At 35.0% G+C, this 18,996-nt stretch overlaps 1 protein-coding gene across 2 annotated transcripts in view; it reads right to left on the reverse strand.

Moving 5' to 3' along the window:
• Window positions 1–18,996, reverse strand: part of bs (blistered) — a 104,280-nt gene that overhangs the window by 9,248 nt on the left and 76,036 nt on the right. For both annotated transcript variants that reach the window (XM_065367730.1, XM_065367731.1), the window contains exon 3: window positions 4,007–4,154. In XM_065367730.1, the coding sequence (XP_065223802.1) occupies window positions 4,007–4,154 (148 nt within the window). The remainder of the gene's footprint in view (window positions 1–4,006; window positions 4,155–18,996) is intronic.

Below are 18,996 nucleotides of genomic sequence, written 5' to 3' on the forward strand. Positions count from 1 at the left end.
GAAACGAGACTTTCAGCTATTTTTGGCAAAAAGCGAGACTTCTACAAAGTCAGGGCTTTTCAAAGCAATTTTTGGCAAAAAAGGGAAAAGACAGACAGAAGACCTTGGAAAGCCAGAGAAGGAACGCAGACAGCCTTCAGAGACCAGACAGGTAGGTCAATGATCTCGAGAGGCGCGGTAGATAGGCAGACGACCTTGAGAGGCCAGACAGGAATACAGACGACCTTGAGAGACCACACAGACAACCTGATCAACTACCTTGAGAGGCTAGACACGCGGGTCAATGACCTTAAGAGACTTGACAAGCAGACAGACGATTTTAGAAGGCTAGACACTAGACAAACAGGTCAATGACCTTAAAAAGGTAACACATGTAGATAGGTCAATGACCTTAAGAGACCAGACAGACAGACAAACGACCCTGAGAAGTCAGACAAAGGGGTCGTTGACCTTAAGCGGCCAGATAGGAATAAAGATAACCTCGAGAGGCCAGACAGACGGGCCAATGGTCTTAAGAGACTTGACAGACAGACGACCTTGAGAGGACAGACAGATCAATGACCTTGAAGAGGCCAAACATATGGATTAATGACAATAAGATACTTTACAGGCAGACAGACGACCTTGAGAGGCTAGATATACGGGTCAATGACCTTAAGAGGCCAGACAGATGGGTGGATTCAATGACCTTGAGAGACTATAACGGCAGAAGACGACCTTGAGAGGTCAGATACCGGTCAATGACCTTAAGATGTCAATCAGATGGGTCAGTGACCTTGAGATGTTATACTGACAGACAGACACACGACTTTGAAAGGCCAGATGACAGACAGGTAAGCTCAAACGTTGAGTAATTGAGATTTTTCATTTTTTTTTCGAAGGGGAAATTCCGATAAAGTACAATTTATTAAATATCTGTATTTTTATCAAGTTTGCATCAAAATTTTCCTATCGAAAATTCTTTTCTATAGATAACTAGGGGGCTCTGCCCCCTGGGCCGCTCCGCGGCCCCAACCCCCGGCTCGCGCCCTCGCTTCGCTCGGGCTGCTCGCCTGCGTGAAGATATTAGCACCAAGCCTCAAAAGTATCACCATATTGCCTTTAGTTAGTCTAGCTTTGTATTGAACATTACTTTGTGCATTAAAGAAAATAGAGCATCCAAAAGTACCGGATTTTATTAATACTCAAATCCCCTCATATATTTTGTGGGCAAATTTTTGTAAAGAATTGTACACTCCTCCTCATATTTTCCCTCAGAGCTCAGGTGGTTATGTTAAACATTTTAGCCTAAGACAAAAATCCAAGCATCAAGGTACCATCATTCAATTCCCAATAACAGCTGCAAAATGTCCCCAATAAGAACTGTCTCTACGAACCGAGAGGAAAGAAAGTAAGGTGGTGTATTCTCCCCCCCAATGTTGTCAAATTTTGAAAAAACCATTAAATTTTGATAAATCTGGTAAATTTTGCGCATCAAAAAATGTACTCCTCACATATTTGTACTTAAAAAATAAACGTTTTTTACTTTTTGAAATTCATCGCTCAGGCCTAAGTTGTTTTTCTTTTTTGACATTGAAATTTCTAAAAAACCATCATTCGAATTCTAAAATTTTGAAACCAAAAAAATCGACTCCTCGCATAAAAAAAAACAAATCTTTTTCACATATAAAAATACTAATTTTTGAAAGCTTTTGCCCTCAGTTCGTCGGGATCTGCTTGCCTTTTTTACAAACTTGGAATTTTCAAAAAATCATCATTGAAATTCTAAGATTTTGAAACCGAAAAAATCAAACTCTTCCTAATGTAAAAAACATAGTGTTTTCACCTATCAAAATACAAATTTTGAAAGCTTCTTCCCTCACTACGCGCGGGCTTAATTGTTTCTCTTTCAAACAATAAAAAAATTCCATGTTTGAGGCTTCTAAAAATTGAACAGGGAAAACGAAAATGTTTTATAAGTCAGTCATGATAGGCTATAAGAAGACCTACCTATAATGTCAACTGGCGGCATTGTTTTCTCATCTTTCGTTTTATTCCGAAAATTTCGGTTGAAACCCCCCCCCCCCTCCTATTAGTTTTGTCCCTGCGTACCCGCACTTTTGAAGGTTTTCCAAGAAAATAAACCAAACTTCATGAAGATCCGTTTGATAGTTTGATATTTTGTTTACTATTGATGATAAATAAAACCCACATTGAATTTTTCGAAATTGCACGTTTTGCATCTTCTCCCCAAATTGAGGGTTCATTTCGAAATTCTCTTTGGATGGTTCATTTCGAGGTTAAAGTGAACATGAATGCTAAAGTCAACTTCATCGACCCTACTCGTATAAAGCCCTATTTTGATATCCATGTTGAATAAACGAAATGCCTAGCAAATTAAAATATTGGGCCGCAAATCGAAGTTAAAATTGTTCAAAAAAATGCATTTTTTTCAATTTTTTGGGCTTAAAATGAATAATTTTGAATTTTAAATGTTTCATAACACATCTACACGTGATAAGGAACATTTTAAAAGAAAATTGAGCAAAATCGGTTCAGTAGGAGAGGCTGGCGGATTGTCACCAAGTTTTTCACGTTTTCAACAACTTAAAATTCTTTTAATATATAAGGAAATTCATCTAACGAAAAAAAAAATGTCCATGACACTTGCATATTTCAACCAAAAAAAATCACACAAAATTTCAGGGACATCCCTAGCAAGATTTTCGCAACACCCTGTACAATATCCAAAAATGAGCGATTATCAAAAATTCTACAAGTACTCGCACGACGTACACGCGCTATACAATGTATCCAGCTACAGAATAAAATACACATAACACACGTATGACGTATGACCGAGTTAAAACTAGTTCGAGGGGTTTTGAATACCATATTGTTTTTGTGTATAACGTACACATAATAAATAATGATAATAACGAAGATCAGACAGTGATTTGCGTTTCGGTACCTCCTCGAGAATAATACGTGTATAGCTCAGCGGTGGCGTTTGATATTTACACAAAAGTATACATATTTCCTGACATATTCGAACCAATGCCGCGTTCAGCATTTTGTATAGTATACGGTACTGTTACAGGGTAAGAGGTACCACGTGCATACAGGGAACAAGGACGATACCCATATGTAAATGAGCTCATAACGCACGATCTGCCAGATTACAGGTGAAAATCGCCTAAATCTACACGTCAGTTTGGTCAACACGCCCAAACACACGACTTTAAAGGGGTAATTAAAGCTCGCCAGTCGCCGTGAATGTTTTTCCAAGGGTTAGCTGTTACCTGTATGCAAACGTGCCTTTTGAAATTTCTTTATTTTTAGCCGAATTTACCTTTTCAAATATTATTAAATTATTTTACGTTTCCCTTCGGCGATGAAGGATGAAATATACAATACATATAACTAAGTTAAACTTTCAACATGACATATTGACTCTTGTGAAAAGCCAGATGGTTGACGAAATCGTATTAGAATATCAAACGATGAAAATTTCATAGGAAAACCCTCACGAGAACCAGAATACAAACGTACACAATACATAGTATACGAGAGGATTTCGCCATTCGAATTTTCTCACGATGTAGTATAATGTCAGACGACAATCGACGAATACGTCAGTTCAACGTGTCACACACGCATACATCAAACAAGATACTTAATCTGCGTACTCGTATTAATACGAGTACACCACGTTCTTCGATCTCTAGAGCATAATAACTTCACCTATTTCCAAGAACCAGAAGAACGCAACATGATGCGATGCGATATGCCTCCACGCAGTCTCCGATAACCACGTCCATACTCTGAGATTTCGTTTCTTCGTATTAATCAACGCGATATATACTCGTACTCGTATAAGAGAGAATACGTAGAATTACTCGCGTACTATATTAATATTCTTCTCTTAACGAGAAAACTTTACAGAAATAATATCGCAGCGGAGCATGTGCACTGTGCAGCGTAACGTGGAGTCGAAATATGCTTAGGAATGTGGAATTTGCCTTACTTGTGGCGGGCGTTGTTGACGACGATGATTGTAAATCCTGTAACGAGATTAATGGCGGAGGTGATGAAGGCGGAGAACCGGATACCGATTCTACTTCTGAACTGTCGCTGCTATCGGATCGGTACGGAGAGCAAGATGATGAGTCTACCTGCGAACATTAAGTATAAAAATAAACAATGGGAAATTAATCTATGGAAAGTATATTACACGCTGAAACAACGAGAAGCATTCAAGTACATAATACACAATACATATTACAAGACTGTAAGCATGTGAAACAATAATACTCGTAAAAGGGTTATTCGCGATGGGTTAGATTAAGGTGACGATGGTGATACTGATATCGAAGGGAAATGAGCAACGAAAGACACACGTACCGAATAAGTGATCACATTCACCTGCTAAATTCTTATAAAAAGTCTAGGTTCATCAAGTGCCCCAAAGGACCTCGGCAAAAATGGACATTTTCAAAAATAATAACACATTTTTAAAACTAAAAACAAGCATTTTCAATTGACCACTTTTTTAAAAAATTGAGCTTTTTCTAGCAAAATTTACGTTTTTCAACAAAAATGAGCAGTTTTAAAATAAAATTGAACTTTTTAACAGAATTGCATAATTTTCAACAAAATCGAGTCTTTTTAGACGATATTTTCCAACAACAAAATTGGACACTTTTTAACCAAAATGGACTACATATTATTTTGAACAAATACATGAGCCCCTTTTTTTTTTGACGAACTCTTCACTTTTTTTCAAACGCAAAATTGGTGATTTTTCAATAAAAAGGGCCATTTATTTTTTCATAAAATTGAGCATTGCCAACAAAATTGGCCAATTCCCATAAAAATGACCAGTTTTCAACAAAATCGTACCTTTTCAAACAAAATTTGAAGTTTTTCAACATAACTACTTGATTATTGTAAATTGAATTGGACCACTTTTAACTGAATTGGGCTGTTTTTAACAAAGTTGGACCATTTATAACATGTAGCAAATTGATCCTTTTTTGAAAATTTAAAAAAATTGTGCCATTTTTCAACAAAAAGAGTCATTTTTCATGAATTTAAGCATTTTTAACAAAATTGGGCAACTTACAACAAATTGGCCAATTTTCAACGAAATTCATCAATCTTCGACGAAATCGTACCTTTCTAAACAAAATTTGGTAGATTTCAACTATCTCAAATTTTTATCAAAAATGTATAATTTTCAAAAAATCTGTGCAATTTTACACAAAAATAAACCAATAAAATTTGATGTTTTTCAACGTACTTGAATTTTTAACTAAACTGGACAACTTTTAAGTAAATCGGGCAATTTTCAACAAAATTGGATAATTTTAAACAAAATTAGTCTTTTTTTTTGACAAAATCGTGACTTTTCTAGCAAAATTGAACACTTTTAACAAAACTGAACAATTCTCAACAGAATTATGCCTGTTCAAACAAAATTTGATATTATTCAATAAATTTTAAACTGGGTAATTTTTAACAAAGTAAACCAAAAAAATTTGAGCGACTTTCACTAATGTTGGATCATTTCCAACAAAATTGTTCCTTTTCTCAAAAAATTAGTAATTTTCCAACAAAAAGGTAACTATATTTTTCTTCAAATCGAGCAGTTTCAACCAAATTAACCGATTTTCAAACAAAATTGCTCAATTCTCAACAAAACTAAAAAATTAAAAAAAAAATAGTGCCTCTTCTAATGAATTTGTACACTTATTAATGATTTGAGATTTTTAAACAAAATTGAGCACTTTTCAATAAAACTGGGCGTTTTTCAACAAATTTATATACATAACTCGAAAATGACGACGATTTTCACACCGACTCCAAAACTGAAGTTTTCAGTTTTAAAAATGAGCATTTTTCGGCCAATCTTTGTGACCTGAAGAAAAACTATTGCAGCCCCTCAGAATGTGCTGCAATTTTTCAGTGAGCTCGAAAATGGCGACGATTTGCATACTGGCTTTAAAAACGCAATTTTTGGCTCTTAAAAGTGGGGATTTTTTGGTGAATTTTCGTGATCTCAACAAAAATGATCCCTGTAACGTATGCTTACTTTTTTGCCAAAACTGTAAAAAATCTATTTTGTGTCGAAATTACCAAAAAAAATTGCAGTATTAAGACCTCTTTTTTTTGGTACAACTTGGTCTTGTTTTTTTACCAAAAGTTGCCAAAAATTCTATTTTTTAAATCAAAATTTGCCAACAGTCCTTGTTCTTTAGTCAAAGTTGAGGGGGAAAAATTCAATTAGATTTCCAGAAAGGCTTACAACTTTTTTGCAAAAAATCTGCTCATCAATATTACCAAAAATTTTCATATTTTTTTGCCGGATTTACGAAAAATTCTACTTTTTGAAAAAACTGTATAAAGAACCCATTTTTTGTCAAAATTGCCGAAAAAGGGGGGGTTTCCATTAAAATTGCCATAAAGCACGTTTTGTTGTGTAAATCGCTAAAAAGTCCAAGTTTTTATGCCAGAATTCTGAAAATACCATTTTTTTTCGCTCATGATTTTACTAAAAATTTTACTTTAAAAAAAAAAACTTTTTTTCAAAATTTCTGCTGAACTTCGACGATTATCCCCTAGATTTTCCCCTAAAACTCTTTTTCTAAAATTTGGAAAATTTATCGGTCCCTCAACCCCTCAAAATTTTGTTCCAAATCATCATCTTCAATCACCATCACCAAGCCGAAGGCAAAAACTATAAGGATGAGGTTATTCGCGTACTTCCTGCCCGACAATTACCTCGTTTATTTGGCAAACACATGGAAAAGAAAAATAAGTTCGTTGGTGGTACGGATTTTTTAGTCGAACTGATTAGCACTATTTAATGGAATTAGCAGGGCGCGCGAGCTCTCTTAGTTGGGAGAAAGAGTCAATAAATCACGGCCTCAAGTCACGAGGTGAGTTTTTTGTGCTCTCGTATGAGCGTTGATGAAAATAAAGATCGCAGACAGGAGGCGAAGACCGGAGTATACGAGTAAAATGTAAGTATACTGTAATAATAACGCCACACGTGTTGCAAGTCGATGGATGTCGAAGAACACATACAGAAAAAGAACTCCATATGTACTGGTTGGTAGGTATTCTGCGGTCGACGTCGTCGTCGTTGTCGTGGTCGTCGTCGTCGTATTGAAAACTCGCGCGATAATTACAAAAGTAAAGAATGTAAAAAGCGGGCCAGCGTAAACGGCTTTCATTGTGGCTGATGGTGGTCGTCGCTTCGCTTGTGTACACAATGGTCGATCATTAAAAGCGCTGATGATGGCCAAATCTGCTGGTAGAAAAGCCGCAGCGCCGCGTTTAATTAAGCTTCAAATTGTTTTAGTAATGCTCAGTCATTCGCTAGAATGAGTCCGGCGTGGCCGCCGCGTATGTGAAAATTTTCCTAATGAATTTACTACGTACACAAACACACCAATGATATACCGGTTGAGTGGTGGTGCCTTTGAGTACATACGCGGATTGCTCGAATATGAGTGTTTTTTGGGTTCGAGATCTACATACTATGTACGTGTGTTATTTTTGGTTGAACGATTCAACAGATTGAATTGTATTTATACGAAGTGTGAGCGATTTATTGAGGATGGTTGATTGAGTTGAGAGTTGAGAAAACAAGAAAAAATTATACGTTTAATTAGAAGACCAGATGTAATTTTGATTATGAACACATACTCGTACGAGTATCCTTGCATGACGTATCTCAGTTGTGTGTGAAAAAGAGCCTGAAACTTGCTTTTTGAATTGGAATCCTTGAGATCAAGTGTAAATGTAACTGACTGAATGATTCATATGTACTATGGGAGTTTGCAGTAAAATTTTCAAAGTGAAAATCCAGGCAATCTAAGCTATTTTAAAGTTCAAAACAAAATTCCAGCATACGTTGCAAGGATGGTTTTTGTTGAAATCACGAAAATTCGCTAAAAAAATCACCATTTTTGAGAGCCAAAAATTTTCGAGCTTACTGAAAAATTGAAGCGTATACTGACGGGCTGTAAGGATAGTTTTTCTTCAAATCACGAAAATTGTCTGAAAAATAAAATGGCTAATTTTCATAGACAAAGCACAATTTTGTCAAAAAGAATCAATTTTATTGGAAATGGTCCAACATTGTTCAATTTTGTTGAAAATTGTTCAATTTTGTTAAAAATGCTCAATTTTATGAAAAAATGTCCCTCTTTGTTAAAAAATTTCCAATTTTGCTCGAAAGAAGCGCAATATTTTCAAAAAATGGTCAGTTTGTTAAATTAGTCGTACGACTGCACTGGTTAAAAATGGTTCAATTTTGTTGAAATTGGCCCAATTTTGTTGAAAATCGCCCACTTTTTTTGAAAATTGCCCAACTTTGTTGAAAATTGTTCAATTTAGTTAAAAATTTCTCACTTTAGTTGAAAATTCAGGTTTGTTGAAATCCATCAAATTTTGCTTTAAAAGGTACAGTTTTGTCAAATATTGATCAATTTTATTAAAAATTTCCCAATTTTGTTAAAAATGCTCAATTTTATGAGAAAATGTTCCTTTTTGTTAAAAATTTCCAATTTTGCTCTAAAGAAGCGCAATATTTTCAAAAAATGGTGAATTTTGTTAAATTAGTCCTACGAGTACCTACTTGTTAAAAATGGTTCAATTTAGTTGAAATTTGCCCAAATTTGTTGAAAATCGCCCACTTTTGTTGAAAATTGCCCAATTTACGTAGTTGAAAATTCAAGTTTGTTGAAATTCATCAAATCTTGCTTTAAAAGGTACAGTTTTGTCAAAGATTGAATATTGATCAATTTTATTAAAAATTACTGAACTTCGTTAAAAATTCTCAATTTTATGAGAGAACGTCCCTTTTTGTCAAAAATTTCCAATTTTGCTTTAAAGAAGCACAATTTTAAAAAAAAGTGATCACTGATCAATTTTATTAAAATGGTCCAGATTTGCTCTTTTGTTGAAAATTATATAATTTTGTTAAAAATTGTCCACTTCTGTTAAAAATGATTCAATTCGTTTGAAATAGTGCATTTTTGTTTAAAATTATCTAATTTTATTAAATACGACTATTGACTAATTTTGTTAAAAATTCTAATTTGTTGAACAATATACAATTTTGTTCAAAATATGGTACGATTTGGTTGGAAATTATATAATTTTATTAATAATTATCCAATGTTGTTAATAAAGCTCAATTTTATTCGAAATGTCCATTTTTGTTGGAAAAATATTAAGATTTATTGTTTGTAAACCCACGGTTTTGTCAAAAATTGCCCACTTTGTCGAGATTTGAACAGTTTCGTTTTAAAATGCTTATTAGTTTGATGAAGAAATGTCCTTTAAGTAGGTACCTACTCGTATATTAAGAAATATCCAATTTTGTTAGAAAAGGCATCGATTTGTCAAAAAAGGGTAGTTTAGTTTAAAATGGTCCAATTCGTTTAAAAGTGGCCGAATTGTGTTAAAAATTTAAATTTGTTGAAAAACATCAAATTTTCTTTAAAAAGGTACGACTTCGTTGAAAATTGACCAATTTTGTTGAAAATGCTCAACTTTATGAAAAAAAGGCCCTTTTTGTTAAAAAATCGTCAAATTTGCGTTTGAAAAAAAAGGACGATTTTGTTAAAAAAGAGCCCATTTATTTTTGTTTAAAATAGTCCATTTTTACGGAAATTTTGAAAGTAAGACTCTCTGAAGATGTAACCTAATTTTTCCCTTCAATATTAACAAAAAAACAAGTACTTACTTACTGTTGGCAAATTTTGATTTGAAAAGTAGATTTTTGTAAAAAAAAAACAAAACTTTCTGAGAAGTTGGACCAAAAAAAAGAGGTCTTTCCTTCAATTTTTCTTTTTGGTACCTAATTTCAACACAAAATATTTCACTCTTTTTACAGTTTTTTTTTTTTTTTTTTTTGGGTGTTTATAATTGAAGGGTTAAATTCCAAGTCGGCCTAAGTCCATTTTTTCCGTTTCGAGAAAAACACAAATAAGTGTTTTTCTCGCCCTTCCGCTTCAATAATAAATGATGTGATTATATGGTTGTGAAGCTTGATCTTTCTGCTTTAAAGTACCGTATTGGTATTTTTTTAATTTTGCGTATTTTCAGCTCCAGAGCGCGTCAAACAGTCAGAAAAAGTGGACTTAGGCCCATTTGGAATTATCTGATGTTAAAAATTTCGAAAAAGAGCTGAAAAACGCGTTTTTTCAAAAAAAAGTTCACGAATCATTAATTTAATACATTTCTGAAACAATTTCATTCGAAGCACCGTCAAATTTCGTCTCTCGAAAATCGTTGAAAAACTTGGAAAAAACCGGCACAACCGCACTTGTATACAAATACTCTTAAAAAATGTATGATTTAGGCCACTTTGGAATAATCAGCTGTTTTTTTGAGCCGGCAAAACAGCGCTCCTGAGCGAAAAAAGTAACGCCAGGTGTTGGGACAAGGTGATAAAGGTGTTAACCGACCTGTACCACCAGATGGCGCTGCTAACTCAAAAATGATAAAAATGGACTTAGGCCGACTTGGAATTTAACCCTTCAATTGCAGGATTATTACACCCGTGGATAAAAGGGTTTAGATTTGGTTTATTAGGTTGGTGTTTTTAAGTAGGGTTATAAATTTTTGGATTTCAGAAGGGTTATCTGGGATGGACATTTAATTTGGGTCTATTTGGAGAGATAGTCTTGTTTGCTGTAATTTAGGACAGGTGAATACGTAGTAAATGTTGGATGGATGTAGGTTCATTTTCACAGATTGACAGGGGGGTTTTGGAATTTTTTGATAGAGATGGTTGTGTGTGATTTTAGAGTGACCTATTCTTAGACGAGTTATAATTATTTCTTCTCTTCTGTTTAGGCGATCAAGGTTCTTCCAGGGGTAGATTGTTTTTTTGTGTTGAAAGAGTTTGTTTGATGTCTGTGATGACCAGAAATTTTGCCATTTATAGAGTGAGTATTTTGTTTGAAGAAGGATTTTATATCGTCAGGGGTGAAAATGGTGAATGGAGGGGGGATAGTGTTGGTAAAAAAAATTGAGATTTTTTTTGAATTTTGGCAAAAATTAGATATAAAGATTTTTTTGGTACTTTTGGTAATTTTTTAAATCAGAATTTTTGCGAAAAACATTGCAATACTTTCTGAAAATGTTGATCTTAAAAAAAAAGATTTTTTATTTTACAATTCTGGAAAACAAACAAAACTATTTGGAAATTTTATCACAAAAACAAGTTTTTTGGGTATTGACAAAGCATGGATCTTATTTACACTTTCTACAAAACAGTAGGATTTTTGTGCATTTTTGGAAAACGAGAAGTACAATTTTCAGATATTTATGACAATAAGGAAAAAACAGGTCCTTTTGAGATTTTACCAGTAATTTACCATGATCAGCGTCATGCATTTTGGACGGACCCCCGTAGATCATTTTTACCCACCATATAGCTTATCCTTTTCACTTCGAATCGAACTTCCCCTCTCCCCTTCAGAACCCCTACAACCTTGCTCGTATACTCTGCGTGACCATACGCGATAAATTCTCGGTCAAATGTCACATTCAAACGCTGGCAATACAGCGAACGTTACCACGATAATAATGGACCGATTAAAATCGATTTTTGAAAACGATAACCGCGCTGATGCCTTTATCGGCGATTCACTTTTGCGTATTGGGGGTTATCAGCGTCAGCATATCTGCCTACGAGTATGTATTGCTTATGGTAAGTAAAAGATGCGATAAAGTCTCCGCAGAAGAAAGAGAAAAAAGATGAAACTCTCTAGCTGTGGCCACTTTGAAAAATCCACTTTCGCAGTATCCTACTGTACCTAGTGCAGTTTACGGCTCGCGTTAAAGCACAAAAGAGATGAAATGTATTTATTTAAAAAGTTTTTTCTCCTCTTTTTTCGATATTTGATAAAACGCCGAGATAAATTCTTTGACGGTAATGCCGCTTTTAAACTCATTAAACGTTTCTTTCCTATATATTTGCGACCACTGTCCATTGTATTCGTTAAAATTTGAAAACAATGCGTATACCAGCGCAGCATATGTGTTGTAAATGTTTATAAAGGTATAGAGAAGGTAGCACAGTATACACGCACAAGTTCTATTGATAGGAATTTAAATCTGGATCGCGATTATTGTGCAATAGTCTGTCGGCGAGCAGTCTTTTATACATCGCTTGAATTACAAATAAGTACACCTTTTGCGTCAGTGATTCGAAAATCCGACTTGGTTTTCTTACAAGTATTTTTCGTCATCTCTTAAGACCAATGCCCTCAAATCCACCATCATCCGCTGGATGGATTCAGCAATAAGCTGGCTTCAACTCGGGAATGTTCAAAGGCAGAATGTTCCAAGTACCTGGGGAAGATCTCGTAGTACACAAAAAAATATGTTGAGGAACCCTGGCACGTTGCGAAAACTGTGTAAATTCCCGTCGCGGACGATTTGATTAATACGTTTACCGAGTAATCGACAATTTCACAGGCAATCTTGCCAATCGGAGTTATTTATTTGCTAATCAATAGACATAATGATTTTCAATGGAGAAGATACGACGACGACCGCGGCCGGCGTTCGTCGCAGCCATTAAAGAATATATTCGTGTTTTTTTTTCATCGTTGTTCTATAGCCGTATGCCTCTTCTTTTTATTCGGATACGCGAATGCGGTCCGGCTAATACGACCATTTTACTAAACAGCATGGTATACACGTTTCATGATGGAGTTTTAATTGTATCGTATAGAGTATTCTCTAATAATCAATATTGCGTTCGCGTTTTTTCCTCTTTGCGATTCTCGACTCTTTTTACCATAATGAAGCGGATTTTTATTCTTACGTTGTACTCGTATCGACTATATGCATACAGTGTGAGCGACAGAGACAGAGAGACGAAGCGGACAGCTTCGAGAAGAAATATACCAGGTACTTAAATGTTGTGCAAAGTTGAAAAAACACATGTTGTATTAATTCGTTAAATTCTTCTTATTCGAACGTATATATACGTAGGTAACGAGATGATGTATACTCGTACGAGTATTTTAAACGACAACATCTTAACACAAGCGAACGCAGCAAAAGACGAAGAGCTAGAGGGCTAAAAGAACGCAATAGATGCCAATCCAAGGATGATTGCGAAAATTTTTCTTGATACGGTGAACAAATTTAACGTCCGAGAACGTTGATTTACTTCGCAAGTTGACAATTTGTAATCTTTATAGCGGCTAGAATGAATGAAAAACGCGTAACCCGGGTGTAATTTTATTCTATCTTCAACAAAGTTGCAAAAAAAAAGAATGAATTGGACAGGAAAGCGGGACTTTGCCTTAATTGGGTTCTGAGTTTCTAAAAGGGTCAAAAGGTAATTGAACAGGGAAGGGGAAAAAGAAGTTGAATTAGAAATGCAATTTTCAAATTTCAATCACAGTCATAAAGTTGTCATAATAAAATTGGTTCAATTTTCAACGTATATAAATAAAATATGTAGATAAGTAAGTATATTAGGTATCCATTTCTATGATCATTTTATGGGCTACCAACTTCCTCGACTAAGTAATATGTACTTTGAAAAAAATCGATGGGTCCCTTCAATTTTAAGGGCAGGCAACACTTTCATCCAACCATCCAACGTTTTTCATTCAGTGGTGCCCCGAAGGTCTGCTGTCCGTTCTCAGGACACTATAGTAGCCGATTTAAATGATTCCTATCCTCACAAAAGTAATGAAAAACCTGAACATTTTCATTCAAAAAATTCAAAAACCCAGGATATTTAACATGGTAATTTTTTTTTTTTTTTTTTTGAAAAAATCTTTATAATGTTCAGAACTTGTTTCACCAATTCCCCTCCCCCCTTGAGGAAAAGGTATCAAGATAAAATTAATGACAGAACGACATCGCCTCAAAAATATATTACTTAAAAAAATTATCCTCTCTGAAAAATTAATAAATTTTATTCAAAAAACATTCAAAAAATTATATCAAAATTTTTTCATCTAATAATTTTCAACTGATTTTCAACAAATTGAATTACATATACCTATTCGAGTTAAATAAATTTATAAGTTGCAAAAAATGTTGATTCGACAAAGAAGAAGCCCTCTTTTCACACAATTTTTGCGACGAAAAAAAAATCAAAATACATAGCATGAAAGTGAACAGATCTTATACTGATCTGACAAGGGAACCTTTTGAGGTGTCACACTCCGATTTGAACGGGACCACGATTTTTGGAAAGAGCATAGTCTAAAACCCCCAAAACCAAATTTTCAGCTGCCCAAGTTCATTTTTCGATTTTTGGCAGATTTTTATCACTCTTGAGGTGTCACTCTCAAAATCGACTCAAATGTGGATAAACTCGTTAAACAGGTCGAGTGTAATATATGTACAACTCGATTTTTAGCTGCCCAACTTCATATTCACGCCTTCTGGAGCAAATTCCAAATTTTGGAGAAGTTGAAAAATCGCGCTGGAGACTCCAGAATGGCTGGAAATGGTGAAATTTGGATTTGGGTAATTAATATTAGATAGTTTTGGGACTTACGTATTTTGACCATTTTTACTGATCAAGTAGGTATTTTTTTAAAAAATCATAAATCCCCAAAAACAGTCAATTTTGAATTTTCAAAAGTCTGCCAAAAATCGAAAAATGAACTTGGGCAGCTGAAAATTTGGTTTTAGGGATTTTAGATTATGCTCTTTCCAAAAATCGCGGTCCCGTTCAAATCGGAGTGTTACACCTCAAGAGGTTCACTTGTGAGAACTGAAAAAATCAAAGCTGTATGTGATGATTAAGTGAACAGTTCTGATTGCAGATCCTTTTACTTCATATTGACCAAATCAACCAGCACAACAAATCTTGGGCTGAACAAAGGCGTATTGAAAGAGGAAGAGCTAATAATACACCACAAGGGCGAATTTCAACAGATAATTTTTTTCCTGTTCTTGAAAAATTTTTCAATTTTAAAAAATCTGGTCCAAAAAGTTAAAGTGTGGCCAAATTGAAGTAAATAATTGATTTGACCTATTTTGTGCCGATTTGTGATGATTTCGAGCCATTCTAAAACCTCGAGCAGATTTTCGGATTTCCCGATTTCGAAGAAAAACGTAATTTTTTTGTAAAATTTTGAATTTCAATCTTCTTTTTTTCTTTCTTTATGGCGAATTTTGAATCTTTCAAAATCACATTTCGCATACTTAATATTTCATTATTTTCGTGAATCAACAGAAAAAATAATGGGAGGGGGAGGAGGGTACATTGAGAAAGTGGAGAACATGCACGTGACAAAAAAGCAGCACATCAATTTACTTCCATTGAAACTACGCAAAAACCCTACTTTCAGGTCCTTTGAAATTTTTTTCGCACCATTCGGATCCTAATAGGTCTATTTCTTCTATTAAAAATTATTCCTTAGGCGGATCGCCCAAAAACAAAGTTGGTGGATTTTTATCAAATTCAGCAGAGACTCTTATTTTGAATTAAAAGTTACTCATAATTTTTTTTAGCTCCGGAGCTGCTCCTGGAGGAAAATTGGGCCTTCAAAGAGGAGGCGATTTTGAAAAAATAATGGTTTTTTAATGGTCCAGTTCGACATGAAAGAACGTGAGTTTCTGCGTCAACCCTATGCTGATGGCCGTTAAAATTCAAGAACACTTCTAGGGTTACACTGAGTGGTTGAAAATTTGCAAATCACTTATTTTTGAATAAATTCGTGTTTTGAAAATTTTTTCTTCGCAGATATTTCGCATTAATTATGCCAAAATTTTCAAAGATGTTATTCCTCAAACAGGGGAAATATTTTGAAACGCAGTAGTGCCAATTTTTTTGTCATTATTTCCAATTTCAAAAAATCAAAATTTCATAAATTTGTGGCTGTTTTTTCGAATTTTTGAAATTGGCAATAATGATAAAAAAATTGGTACCACTGCATTCCAAAATATTTCCCCAGTTTTGAGAATAATACCTTGAGCAATTTGCAATTTTCAACCTAAAAAAAAAGTGAGCCCTAAGCTATTCAGGAGGCTGAGCCAGGTGTTCTCAAAATGAAGTGATTTTTGAGAAAATCGTGGTTCAATAGAACCCTAGAAGTGGTCTTTAGGTATTGATAACATTTGCCTAAATCGATGCAGAATCACAAATACCATCTCTTGAAACGGGGCCATTTCTCCCAAAACAGATTGGGTAGGAATGAAAGCGAAAAACAATGATTTTTTTCAAAATTGTCCTCTATTTAAGGACTCATTTTCATCTTTCAGGGGCCCTTTCAGAGCTAACATTTTTTATGAGTAACTTACAACTCAAAATGAAGGTCTCTACTAAATTTCGCCAAAATCCCCCGATTTTTTTTTGCGATCCATCCTAATTATTCACATTGGTTCAATATGCTCGAAAAAATTATATTTCATGAAAAAGTTTAGAAAGCGTCCTCAAAACAACTTTTTAAATTCAATTATTCAAAAATTCTCAAAAAATCCAATAATGAACTTAGATACCTGAAATTTTAATAACGAGAATTTCAGGACGTGTTTTTTCGATCCAGCTTGGTTTCGTTCAAATCGACGATTTTCAGTTCAAAAAGTCTGCTAATTAAATTTATAGAGTACCTTTTCCCTACACCATTTCCAAAAATGCAACTTTCGTTCGACTCGAAACCACAGGGTTCAATATAAGGACGAGAGTCGAGAGGGTTCTCTCGTGAGAAAATACGTAGATACGGGAGACAAATAGACTCGGTTCGAGTTCGGGTTTCTCTATTTTATTGAAACGTTTTGCAACGTTACAACGCGTACCTATATAATTTATTCGAACGTGTCAAATAATATGTAAATCAATCGAGAAAATTTTTTTTTACACGCCGGTTTCGCAAACATTATCGCAGAGCTGTGAGCGCCATACAAAACAAACGCGAATACGAATACGAATACGTCGAGTCGCGTATCACATCGCACTCTATGCCTGTTGTCATTCAAGCTACAACCGACGATAAATTATTGTCTATCAATGGTATTTGAAAACTACTAGGAAAAGATTATCAGCGTCAAAGAAACGCCGTCTGGGTTATTTTTTTTATTCTCATCTCTATGTCGACTGTTTTCTTGTGATGAGATGCTGCTCTGGCGTGGATTCACTTTGATTGTAATCGAGAGAAGAAACGATATAGAGAAATTGCGAAGATTTTCATAGATAAAAAAAAAAGATTGTATAATGTATATCTCGAAACCGAACCGATGCTTCGACGAGTTGATGTGCTCTGCTAAGTTAAAATTCGCCGAGCACAGAATGAAATTTCAATTAATAAATTACACAAATGGAGAAACAGAAACACAGATAGACGAGAGAAGGAAGCATTTGTAATAATGTCTCACCCCTAGAACTCTATAGGTGTACAACTTTTAGTCGCATTTTTGCTGCAAGTTGGCTCTTAATTTATAATGAGAATTTCGATTTCCATCTCGAAAATGAAGGATTCTGGATTGTAATTCTATGTACCTAGCTACCTACTGCAAAAGTGCCGAGATAATTTCTCGTGCAATTGTATCATCTCGAGTGCTGGATTAATTGAATCCGAAGCTCATGGTCTAGTGTTACGTTCGTTTGAATGAGATATCTGTATCGCTTCGGGGAGTTTTCGCTCAAGTGTGCGCTTTGAGTGCATATTCGGTGCACTTTCGTGCTCGTTATCAGGTCGTCGGTTGTCGTATGTTGGCTGCTGCGAATGTTTCCAGGTGATTTTTTTCCCTCCGAGTCCGTGCAAGTTTATAGATGCTGGGTTATTGACACGGTAGCGTTTCAGGTTGTCATTGATGTGGTGTTTGTGACGAGTGGCCGAACAGTCGATGAGAGCAATTGGGTCGAAAAATTGAATGAAGCTATTTAGAAGAGGACGAGAGAAAAATTAAACAAATGAATGGAAAATTATCAAAATTCTCCAAAAAAATATATTTTCGTGGAAAAATTTGAAAGTTGCCCTCGAAACAGCTTTTTAAAATTTTAAAAATTTCAAAAATTTGACTCGAGTCCAAAAATGAGCTTTAGGGCCAGAAATTTTGATTACAGGAGTTTTCGGGCATGCTCTTTCGATCTAGCTTGGTTTCGTTCAAATCGAAAAGTGCTATTTAAAAACGTCCCCTGCAAGTCTGAAAATTGAATTTGGTCTAAAAGCTCTCATCAGTCATCGCCACTCCTCCTCTGAGAAAAATTTCAACAATTTTTAAAAATTTGAAAATTACTCTAAAATCTACAAAACGACTAGAAAAAGGTATCAAAATGCACCCAGAAGAAAACCCATTCCGCGAAAATAGAACCAAAACATGCATCACAATCCGAAAACTCGACCCAATCTCCTTTAAATTCACATTCAAAACTTCTTTCATCATCGCTTCCCCAAAAATACAACTTTCGCTGATCACATTGGTAGAAGGCGAGGCCCCCTCATTATAGTGATATCATTCTCCATAGACGCAGCTCAATCCTGAGCCATTATCTCGGTCGACTCGGCCGCGCCACCATGGTCATAAAACGACATCTTTTCGAATATTTAATTGCGGAAAATGTAGAATACTATACGTTTACGTACGCAGAGGTAGAGCGAAGAGGAGATCGAAAATAAACGACTAGAGTTTGTAATATACACGCTAAGGTGTGTCCCGAGACGCGCGAACCTCTTCTGCTCGCGCGCGGTTTTCTCTATTAAAACTTTTTTCAACTTCCTACGATATTTCCCACGCGCGAACACCCATCACCTGTGTACAGCGTGTACCTCTCGGTGTATTCTCTTAGACCACTTAACGTCTTTCAAAAAAAAAAAAAAAACATTAAATAAGAAGGCCACGGCGGCGCGGCAGCTACCAAATATTATAAATTATATAAACACAATATCCACCGTGCCACGCCATCCATCCACAGAAGAGCCGCCGATCGTATTGTAATACAGAATTGTACACCTTCGAGGTGAGGTAGAGGTACACACATACAGTAGTAGTAGGTCTATAATATGCACTGCA

Source organism: Planococcus citri, chromosome 5 (assembly GCF_950023065.1).
Source record: "Planococcus citri chromosome 5, ihPlaCitr1.1, whole genome shotgun sequence".
In the NCBI taxonomy this organism is placed as follows: domain Eukaryota; kingdom Metazoa; phylum Arthropoda; class Insecta; order Hemiptera; family Pseudococcidae; genus Planococcus; species Planococcus citri.